The sequence below is a fragment of the Hetaerina americana genome, unplaced genomic scaffold (genome assembly GCF_022747635.1).
Source record: "Hetaerina americana unplaced genomic scaffold, ioHetAmer1.1.p SCAF_6, whole genome shotgun sequence".
NCBI classification, from domain to species: Eukaryota; Metazoa; Arthropoda; class Insecta; order Odonata; family Calopterygidae; genus Hetaerina; species Hetaerina americana.
This window is the reverse complement of record NW_027287205.1, coordinates 25,666,575-25,678,702: the sequence shown is the minus strand read 5'-3', so window position 1 is coordinate 25,678,702 and position 12,128 is coordinate 25,666,575. Positions and strand designations below refer to the sequence as shown.

Genomic DNA, 12,128 nt, shown 5'->3' with positions numbered 1-12,128 from the left:
GAATTAAAATATTTATTTCAAGTATTTTAATTTTCTGTGGTATTTTAGTGCATATAAACTTATATATCATCACAATCTTTGACTAAATTCCTCATAATTGAATTTTTATAACAGTTTAAAAAGTTCAAGACCACAATTTTGGTATTTTTGTAACATTTGAGAATTGCAAATGAAATTTAGCTGCAATGGATTATTTACTATCTTATATTTAAAGTGTAATCTTAAAAAATAATTTCCTTTGCTGAATTATATCATGGTATGCATCATAATGAATTATATCATCACTAATGTTATATAATTAATTATAGATATATTTTTAATCAGTTCATAATAAGTGTAAAAACATGAAAAATATTTTTTGGATTAAAAACAAATTTGGTTCTGCTAATGCACTTCATGCCTTTTCTTACCATTTTACATCTGTGATCATGTTAAAAGTTTTTTAGATTTTCAGTTTTTCAGCACATATTACAGTTATTTTTTGTAAAAAAAGATACAACTATTTTTGCATAACCTTGTGATAAAGTTAAGCTTTTTTCAAAATTAGATTTAAGATAATATTTTCTACTTTAAGATAATATGTATGTTCATTTTATTTTCCTTAGTTTCTGTGCATTATATTGAGGTGTTTAAATTTTAAGCAAAAATATGTATCTAGCATTTCATAAATAGTTCATTCAGTTTTCAATTTAAACCCATCAGGTTTCCTCGGATGGAACAAAATAAAGTGATTAGAGTACAGAAATCAGAATAAACTTGAACTTTATTCAAGAAAGACAAGAGGAATTTAGACTTGGATGCACCACAATAAGAACAAATCAGCCATAATCCAATGAAAAAGATGAGTTTGAGCTATATTTGAATAAAACTTTGGTATTGTTCAATCATTCCTCATGTCCATGGGAAAAAAATTGGCTGAATTATCAGCTATTTTTATTTTCAAACATCATTGTTAAAATTGAAATAAATGAGTAAGCAAGACTACTTTTTTACATGTTTAACAATTCTCTAGTCCATAGGTAAATATAATTTATTTCATTTACAGTTTGATTATCTCCATTAAAAATTAATTTCTGTACCAATTAATACCATAAATTGATTAATGATGTTGGCATTTAAATATCTCAATGTTTGTCTGTGTGTAGATAATGGCCTCAATTACAAAATCCTTGTGAAATGTGAAGTCTTCAATGAAAATTGTCTTGAGTTAGATTTTCTTGAGTAGTTACTTTTCATATAGAGAGGGAAAATGTGAACTCCATAGCATTCTTAATTTATCTCTTCCTACTCTTAGTTAATGGAATTTCCTTTTGGAAAATAAATTTTTATTTCACTTTTTCATGTACTAAGCTAGTAATTTGAAGTAATATTTAGTGTAGGTTTAGATTCTTATAAATGTCTGATGCGTACTGGTCTTCTGAGTGTTGAAAACATCCCCCTTCTGTTACAGATCCTTTCAACATTTTCCTCTTGTACTGTTTTCCATTGGAATATCATCCACCTCACAGGTTTATTAATAAAAAATAAGTTTCGGATAATTTTTCATTTGTCTTTTGTATTGATGTAATTTTTAAAGATGCAATTACTGCTGAAAATTGTTGTCATACATTGTCAAATGCATGCTTTAACCCTCCTGAGCAGTCGGGAGTCATGGAAAAGTTGCAAAATTTTCAAGAGTTCCCAAAAACAGCTGCACATCTCTTAGGATTAACATTTTGTACTGAAAGGTATATTCACGTCTTGGCTAGTCCTCCCATAATTATACCTGGGGTTGGATCAAGAATTTCCTCTCCTTATGATTTTTCTATGCCTTGGAATCAATTCTCTACTCCAAAAAAGGAGGACATGAGCGATGACGAGGGGCATCTAGGCGAGAGTGCTACTGTGGATGACCCAGCTGTGACAAGCCAGCCAACCTCATCAGGCAACCAGGGGACAAACCCCTTTGCCATGCCTCCACCCCCATCCGAGGCACCTTCTACCAATGAGACAACGTCTCTCAATCCAGCTGACAAAGTCACTTACACTCCAGGTATGACCGTGAGCTTATTGTCTCAGGAATTTAATTCAGCCTAATTCAGCAATTGTTTGTCCAAAAATAAATTCTTCATCCTTAAATAATTCAAATTTATTGATACTATGTAATCCCTAAAACGGAGTGATAGCTAGTTTTTGTAATTTCATTCCAAAGTAAAGCCTACCATAGGACTAAGTGAAATTTCATCTTAATATGTTAAGAGGAAAAATCTGAATTAGGTAATTTTATTATCGGTTCATCTTTCTTAGATATGAAACTAGTGTTTCACATTCCCCTAAGAGCACTAAAAGAAACTCAGATTGTTATTTGAATAGATATTTTCTAATTTGTATTTGACCAATTTCAAGTTAGGAAGTTGTAGCATCAAAACCTGCTATTTCCATATTATCAACAAAATTATACATATTTGCTGTATCATTTGGGAGGGGGAATACACTGCTTTGTACAGCGCATGTTTTCATAAGGTTAAATGTTATGTTCTTCCCACTGAGAACATCATCTGCTTCTAACAAGAAAGATGTGATATAATCCAAATTTGTCCATATATTATCTGGTCTGATTTGAGAAACAATTAAGATAGCCAAATAGTTATCCAATTGTAACAAGATTGTTATCATCTCAGTACTGTGTGGGAAAGAAACCTGACCACCAATGAATAAAAATGGACCACTGAATACTTTTAAATATGGTCACATCATCAAAATACATGAGGACAACAAATAAAATGAACTCAAGAGGTGAGCTCCTCTGATGGCATCCTTATTAGGTAAAATGAAATGTTTGGTCTTTATGAAAGATTCTTAATACACAGCAGACCTGCATTCCATTTCCCATTGATGGAAAAATTATATAGCATAAATACTAGTTGCTGCAAAAACCTTTAAACAAAGATAATTTAATGTGGGAAGAAATAAAAATGCTAAGTAAAAACTCCACAATTTATTTTACTTTTTAGTGTGTGGTTTATTTACCTATTTCTATTGAAAGAAATTTTTAAAGTTGTCAATCCACCATCAAAGATTACATTTTTTATTCATAATTTTGTTTTTCATCGATGGATCTCAATCTAACTAGCCAGAGAAGAAATACTTGATGTATACAGTGTCAGTACAGTAAGTATTGGGACTGGTTCCAAAAATCAAACTTTATTGCAGTTATCATTACAATTACTTAATATTCTTCAAATACATTCCTCCTGCATCGATACACTTAGTTCGGCGCGTCTGCCACTCATCAAAAGCCGGCTGGAAGTCGGTTTCTGGAATACTGCTGAGAGCCTAAGTCGTCGCCGCTTGAACCACCACGATGGATTCGAACCGATATCCTTTGAGCTCCTTTTGAGCTATCCTTTGAGGTAATAACGTTGTCGAGAAAATCTTCATCTTCCTGGACGCGGTCCTAAATTTCTTTTCTTCAAAAAAGTTATTGTTCCTCGCTCAAGACATGTGGCACCAGCTTCGCGCACATTCCTCATCGCAAGATCCTCTGTTACAATCGTGTAGACAGTCCCGACTGAAAGGCCGGTCTCCTCACTGATAAGGGCAATGGTTAAACGCCTGTCAGAGTCCAAAACTTTTTTCACTTTGGCCACCTGAGCATTGGTTTGAGCAGTCGTCGGATATCCGATGTGGTGCTCGTCCTTCACGAGCTCCCGGCCTTCCTTAAACATTTTGTTCCACTCAAAAACTCCTGTGCGGCTTGAGGCATCATCCCCATAAGCCTGTTAAATGAGTTCAAGGGTCTCCAATGTGGATTTCCCGAGTTTAATGCACAACTTCACCGCGTAGCATTGCTCGACGGTGCGCTCCAAGCTGGTGCGACGACACCACAAACAATCACACGTCACAAAAATTCACCTCCTGTCCCAACCCATGTCCATCGGCGACTGAACTTAAGTGCGCCTGAGTGGTGGGGGACCCTTCTACCGAGCCGACCGGTTGGGCCATCATCCACGGCTCCGTTGAGGCTAGAGCAAACCAGTCACGATACTTATTGTAAGGACCCTGATATCTATATGTAGCTTTTCTTAATATTTGTCATATAGCACCTTTTAGACTGTTGATTGATAAGTAAAAATATAAATAAACATCAATTTAGACTGTTGATATAAAATGGAAAAGTGATCACTGTTTTGTTTGTTGAAATATATGTAATGTATGACCTTTGTGATATCACTAAAAATTATCATGTACAATGATAAGGTTAAAGGTCCCCTTGCCTGACCCGGAGATGGCATTCCAAACAGCAAAAATTTATGATTCCTGCCTGGGTGCACGTATCATCAGTTTGTAAAAATAGAAAAATGTGGAGCTATTGGCTGTTGAAGAAATTGTCACAAGAAGAGAATCCTATAGCCAATAAAAAATAATTAAGAAGAACTCCAATACCGGTATTTCGGTCACCAGGTGACCTTTAGTGTGACACCTCTTGTGACAATCAGTTTGTAAGACAAGTTTCAACTTGTTCTCTCTAGTAGTTGGTTTACATGTATTGTTGCAGTAGACGTCATTCATGTTTTCCGTTAAAATGGAAAAACTTGAATTTCGTGCAGTCATAGAATTCTTTGTTTTGGATAGATTAACCCCTGAGGGAATTCATTCGGAGTTGACTGAAGTGTACAGGGACTCTGCTTCTGGGAACTGTTAAAAAGTGGGCAGCTGAATTTAAATGTGGTTGCTCATCCCTCGAAGATGAGCCATGTGAAGGACGGCCAAAAACTGCAAGGCTGTGGGGTTATTGGAAGAAAGTGTGCAAAACATGTTGCAAAAAGAATTTGGGATGTGTAAGGTAGGTCGGTAGTTAGTAGGTAGTTAGTCATCGAGTTGTCACCATGGATGAGGCATGGGTCTACCACTACATGCCAGAAACGAAACAGCAGTTGAAGCAGTGGGTGGAAGAAGTTGGTTCAGCGCCAAACAAAGCAAAGTTGTTCGCATCTGCCAGAAATGTCACGCCCAGTGTGTTTTGGGATGTGAAAGGCATCCTGTTAATTGATTTCCTTGAAAAAGGCAGAAAAATTACCGGCAAATATTACTCCATTCTTCTTGACCTACTGGATGCCAAAATTTGTAAGAAGAGGCGTGGTTTGAAGAAGAAAAGTATTATCTTTCACTAGGACAACCTGCTGTCACCTGCTCTCAAAGGTGCATTGGTGATGGGAAAACTATGGGATTTGGGGTACGATTTGCTCGGCCATCCCCCCTATTCTCCTGATTTAGCACCCTCAGACATCCATCTGTTCCCTAATTTGAAGAAATTTATTTCTGGGAAACTCTTCGCGTTCTATGAAGTTGAGAGAGTTGTACATGGATAGCTTCACAGCCTTCCAGACTCTCACTTCTGGGAAGGAATATTGATGTTGAAGAAATGCTGGATCAAGTGCGTTGAAGTCAAGGAAGGTTACATAGAAAAACAAAATCATTTTTTAACTGAAAATCGCAGTCTTTCATTGTCAGGCTGAGAACTTTTCACCTTATCCTCATAAAAAGATTTGCAAGAGTTACACTAACGGTGTTTTTATGGGAGAAAAGGGCAATTTTCGAAAGACTAGTGGAGTTCAAAGGACAGTAAGAATGTGCAAAAAAAATACTTAAACTCACATCCTACACGGTTCATCAGTTTTACGCCTGCATTCTCTTTTGGTAGAATAATTTTTGTAATGCTGTGGGTAATTACAATTTTGATATACTTGTTTGTGTGTTTTTCAGAGTTCCCTGTTGAAAACAAGGTTGATGCCTAGTAATGTAAAACACATTCATGAAAAAAATTAACATTCAGTAAATATAAGTCCCAGTTGAATAATGTGAAATTCGTGGAAAAATGTGATCACTATAGCAGTCAAAAGCATTGATTTTTTGAAAAAAGCCAAGTAGCATTTCTTCCTATTGAGTTCAAAATCATGTTGCAATTAACAACATGAAATTTCCTTCATGCCTGAAAATGAATATATGGAATCAGTAAAAAATAATTTTTTTCCTACATCCCAAAAGCCTATGGGTTAAATTTAGTTATTGTTTGCACTGAATCATTTCAACCTTCATCTGATATTATTTATTTTATTTTGCCGACCAAAATGGGATATATGCTGTATAAGTATAAAATAATGCAGTCAGCATCTTATGCAAAGTAAATTTGTAGTTATTTTGAAAAGTTGAAGAAATGCACTGAGTTGTGTATAAAAACATTATGACCTACAATTCTAAATGAATTATTTTCATCAAAAAGATATTTGGCCAGTGATTTTAGAATTCCTAAGTAATGTATAATTTGTATTAGGAGCTACACAGAACTATCTTTTGGTAGTTTTGTTGATCTAATTAAGTTGAATGAGATTGAAATTCGTAGCTGATCAAGGAAAACTTGATTAAAAAATTAATTTGAGAAATATTTAGCACTATAAAGAAATTTAAATAAGACCTTTAACAATGTCTCTTCTCCACAATCCTTGTCTGCAAGTACTTTCTTGAAGAATGTGCCCTTACATTGTTCTTGTGACCAAAACTACTGTGGCAAACTTACAAAAGTCCCATCACTATTTTTTATATCAAAGAAACAATATTATTCAACTTTTTGTAAATATTTTTTCTAGTAAACATTACTGTTTATTATCATGGTTTTTAGTTTTGTTTTCCATCTCCACCATTAACATCGTTTGAAGATGCTCATGCATTGAAACCTGTCAAAGGTGGAAGCGAGAGAATATAGAAACCTTTGATGGCCAAAAATATTATTCATGATGTATCATACAAGTTTTATTAAATCAGCCTCTGAAAGATGTGAGCCATGTAGCATCATTAAAGGTAGATTAATTGATTAAAACACTTCAGATATGACTCCATGTTTCCAATTTTTCAAAAAATGGCCATGCCCTTCCAACTCTATATATGGAAATGGAAAACCTCCCAGAAGCATCACTCTGCAAGTCTACATTTGATGGATTTACTATAAAAACATAAAATAGATTTCATGCTCTCTGTCATCGATGCTCTTGCTTTTTACCATTTTTTTCAAATCTTGACATGTTTGCCAATAAGTATTCAGCAGGGAATGGGCTTGGTAACTTTGAATCAGTCTAAGTTGAATTTGAATCTTTGGCTGTTTGAAAAAGTGATCATTTTTTTATTTGCTTAATTTATTGTGAGAAAATGTTGTTATATTGTTATCCTAGTGAGTAATGTATAAGTGGTGCAAGTTTCATTGATTTGACTCTGGTTCAGTATCACTAGCAACCATTTCAAGTAGCAATATGTGCAGTTCAACTACAGCAATGGTGGAGGTACTGCATAACCCTGCATTTAAAATGTGCTTTTGCCTGAACAAATCATCAACTGAAGCCTATGTGGTATTACAGGAGGCTTATGGGCAGTTTCCTTTTTCCCCACAGTACAGCTTAAAGTTGGTTTTAAATGTTCAAAGAGAGGAGACAATTTCGAAGGAAGATAGACGAGGAACTCGAGTCAGTGCTGCCATTTTGAGAGATGGTTCTCGAAAGCTTTCTGATAGCACTCTCAACATTGATTAATGTCGAGAGTGCTATCAGAAATGTTGAAAATTTCTTGAGAGTGCCTCCTACACGCTGGTAAGAGAAAAATTGTATATTAGGGATGTTTTCGTGTGTAGTGGGATCAGTGAAGTTATGATTATCTCGTAAAATTCAATGGGAAATGTGTTCGTAATTCTTCCTGTAGTCCAGAGTTACTTTTTCTTGTTACTCAATGTGAAGAAACACCCCGTGGAAAGCGGTTTTCATCATCAAAAGCAGGTATGGGTGATTTAACTTTCAGAGGCTGCCAATTATATAATACTGGGGGCAAATTAATGAAACTTGCACCACATGGACATAACACATGCAACTAAAGATATAATATGAAATAAAATTTTTGTGCAATTATTTTAATTTGAATACAAAATTTAATGGTCATTCTTCATTGGACAGCTCTCAGGATACATACTAGCCTACCCCTTATGCATTGAACTGTGTGATGTTGTCTTGTAAGGGTAGTCTGCCTCATGTGTCCCCACTGACTGCAGTCCCCCCCTCCTCCACTTTTTGATTCTTTGCCCAGTTCACGCATCCTCTCAGCTATCGCCCTACTGATCAGTCCTCTCTCCTCTCTGCCTACCCTATGGTGCAGGCATGTCGGAGCGGGGGTCACCCAGCCATGTCCCAATGGCCTCGGCTGCCCAGCAGCCCAAGTGGTAGGGTCAAAGTGTGAGAATGTATTCCCGAGGACGACTTGGAAGAGTGCTAGTGCTGCCAATCCCAACGACGAATCAAGTCTGTCAAGTAATCACCGTACCACGTGCCATCGACAATTTTTCGAGGATAGGTTCGTTACAATCTCCTCTTATCAGTGTGCCCTAAAAAAAAAGAAACTATTATATATCTGTCTTACTACTGATTGTAAATGAGTGTAAAGTATTGTTAATTATGAAGAAAACTAAACTAGTGATTTAGAGGTTATTTATTTACCAAATCATTCCTTGGAAAAAGAGATAGCATGTTGTATAGGTTGGGAATTGGTTGGAGTGAGCCGATTTGGAAGCCTGATGCTGATTTGTTTCGTTATGATTAGCAGATTGGTGAGCCGGGTGTCTTGTAAAGAGGAGTGTGATGAATGGATGCAAACATAGGGTTCAACAATTTGTCTGCCACATAGATGTGAAATCAAAGGTGAATGTGTGTTGGCGGAGGCCTGGTCAATTTACTTGATGTGCACACTGGTTATATGAATTGTGTGACACCCTCTATGTACTTAAATTACTGGGGTGAAACAATTTTCCCTCCATGTTGTGCTTTATTGATTAATTTAAGTGAGTATCCATGTACAGGCATTTTGGGTTAAAATTAGGCACAAAATGGTTGATGGATTGCTGTAACCATCATTTTACACCATTGATGTATGTTTGTTTTTTTGCAAGGCACCCTGTGTTTGTGGAATGTGTGTGGAATTTTCCCTTGACAGTGTATAGTATTATATTGTTATTACGAAATGGCATTCTATTTCTAATCAAATACATATATAATTATTCATATATCCCTCTCTATTGAATGTACAAGTTTTTGATGCATGCGAGGGAACAGGTGAGCTATAATGTGGGTACCTCCTTTTCCATATAATCTCTGCCGTCTCAAAAAAATAACGCCCAATTTAAAGTACTATGAAGAAATGCACCATTTACAACTAGATTAATTAATGAGTGACATTCCATCATGACTGCAAATAAAAAAATTTTAAAGGTCTAAATGGGCAAGTTACTTGTTAAAACAGTAGATTTGCTGGTCTGCATAAATTAATACTCATCCGGTAATAAGATATGACCTTGTAAAAATATTCAATTTTGTCATCGCCTCTTAACTGGTGTTCAGACTTTCCACAATATTTAATCATAAAAAAATCAACAGCACATTATCAAATGAATTGAACACCACATGGTTACTATGTAATGAAACTTATAAAAAATATGTTAGACTTATTCATTGTTCATTCATTAATTGCCTTAATGTTCAATTGTCATGTAGAATATGTTGATGATTGCTTTTAATATGGTGAGGACTGCTATCTGCTTACAGGCCCATCAATTTATTGTAAATAAATAAGTATTTGCCTGTATACTTTGTTTTGTTACGGTTAAACATTTTCCTACCAAAGAGCTAATTATAAACTGTTCCAAAATTTGTTATTGAAAGTTACTCAGCAGTTTGCTCACCTGCTGCTTGGGGTGTGAAATATTTTTAAAATAATACTTTTTGAAGTAGCTGCTGGTTCAGAGTTAAATTGTATCAATAAGGTATTTGTTTTACTTAATTTTTGAAACATTTTGTCAGGATTAATTTGTTAAGTGTACTGTGATGATCTTGTATATAACTTGGTCAATTTAACATGAAAGGGATATTCCCAGAATTATTTCTCATGAATGATGAAAATGGTCACAGTTGCCTCTGTTCATTAGTTTTTTTGTGTTAGCGTAGTCATTATTTTTAGTTATTGTTTTTCTATTCCATGTACACGGTTTCATTCAGTTTGTCAGTTCAGAAAAGATAACTCTTTTTGTTCAATGTTCTGCATTTGGATAGAATGCTGAGTGAGGAGATGAGATGATGATTGTTGAGAAGGATCTGTTTATGCATGTATGTATAGTAAATTTTATGAAATGTGAGATTTTAAATCATTAGTAATGATTCTGATCCATTAACGTTTAGATATATGGCCTGCATCATAAATACCAAAAAAGGTTATATGTCCATTCTAATTTATTTTTGGGTTTCTGAAACAACCACGCAACTGTAAAACTTCAATTAGCCACACACTGCTCTGAATTGTTACTTGAGTACATCCAATGGCTTCACATTGTGATGATTTGCTAAATTGGAAAAAAATAATGAACACCAATTAGTTCTGGCATATTGTGAGTCCTGGTTATGTATAATAGAAGCATGTAAGGAGTTAAGGAAATGATGACCTTGGTACTAAATGTGTGTTATCTATTTTTAAATTTTGAGTAAACTTGGTGTAATGACACTCCGTTGAATTTTGGAAGCCATCACTTCCAAGAAAATTAATGAATTATTTTGGTGTAATTTCCTCAAAGACTGTTACACTCAATTTTTCTGCTGCATTGTGGATTTATTTGATTCTCATATTATGTAGCTGGCTGGCTAATCAAGGTTCTGCTATTATTTCACTCAAATGGATAACTGTTATCCTTGTAAATTAAATCAGTTTAAGGACTAGGAGGAGAATTCATAGATGTGTATAAAACTATATAAAATGATCTATTCTTGCCATCTATCTGTCATTAAAAAGTTTGATAGGTTGGCAGATTAGCATGTCTCACATTATATCAAGTTGGATACTCATAAGATAAATCATCTGCCAAATGACCACGCTGCTGTAATTGAAGAGAAAAATTAGTTATTTGAATGTATTGAGGTGACTCCTCAATCACAAGGAAGAGCTAAAATATTTTACTTTGCCTTCATTCTGCTATTGGGGACTGTGTGGTGGAATGATTAGTGTTTATTATTATTAAAACTTGCATGTACAGATAGACAATGTCAGGTGGCACACAAGTCCCAAGTATTGCAATCAAACTTGTCTTGGAAAAATAACAAGACATCTAAAATCCAATCAATATCACAAAAGATAACAAACAAAATCCGTCAGAAAAGAATATACTTAAAGGAAAATTCCAAACACCAATCTCTAGCACAAAGAAAAGTTAATCCCCACCTCGTCAACATCAGTTTCCCAATCAACAAGAAATATATCAAAACAAAGCTGTTACATACAATTTTACCCAACCCATCAATTAAATTATTATATAAATTGTACATCGTGAGAGTATTTACCCTGTAAATAACTGTCCATACTAAAAAAACATGCTCCATTCCTGCTGATAGCAAGTGCTGCATTGGGTTATTCCAGTCTCTCCTAAAAGTGTTGAGCTAAATATGTGTCGTGCAGCAGCCATTAATGAAGAAAAATTTCTTCATATTCATGATGAATTTTCTCTCATATTTAATTTCTTTTTGCCCAAGTCTCTGCTTCATGTAAAAATATTGATCCTTTGTTGAAGTTCATTTTTAAATTTTCTGGAAGCTGAGGATTGTCATTTAAGAATGTTATATTTGTGGAAGGCATCAGTGTTATTAGATTAAAACTATTCTTTTTAACCATTGCATGCAAAGATGCCTAGTCATTGGCCAAATGACCTGGTTGATTATTGTGGAACTTCTCGATCAATTCAATTTAAGTGGCGAACAATCTATTGTTTTCAAATTGCACACATCAAATCTAATTGGCTTAGAGAGCAGATCATTGTTTACAGTAGTGATGAGATGACACTGAAAGTCTTTTCTTGTTGTGCATGTTCACCAAGGAGTTTTGTAAATAGGCTCCCTGCTTTTATAATCCAAAGATATATTCAGTAAATAGAAGTGGAAAATATAGTGAAAGTTGGATCTGTCTTTCCTGTCTATGCCAATATTCCATAAATCATTTCTTCCTCTTCTTACAGAAGAAGTAAAAAAATTGTACATTACATGATTCTTAATTCAAAATAATACATTCAGAAACATTTTAAATTA

General features: G+C 34.7%; 1 protein-coding gene across 2 annotated transcripts in view; it reads left to right on the top strand.

Annotated features, from left to right (window-relative positions):
- Csp (Cysteine string protein) overlaps positions 1 to 10,198 on the top strand; it is a 39,413-nt gene extending 29,215 nt beyond the window's left edge. For both annotated transcript variants that reach the window (XM_071594150.1, XM_071594149.1), the window contains 2 exons: positions 1,840 to 2,032; positions 8,173 to 10,198. In XM_071594150.1, the coding sequence (XP_071450251.1) occupies positions 1,840 to 2,032; positions 8,173 to 8,240 (261 nt within the window). In that variant the 3' untranslated portion in view covers positions 8,241 to 10,198. The remainder of the gene's footprint in view (positions 1 to 1,839; positions 2,033 to 8,172) is intronic.
- The last annotated feature ends 1,930 nt before the right edge of the window (positions 10,199 to 12,128 follow it).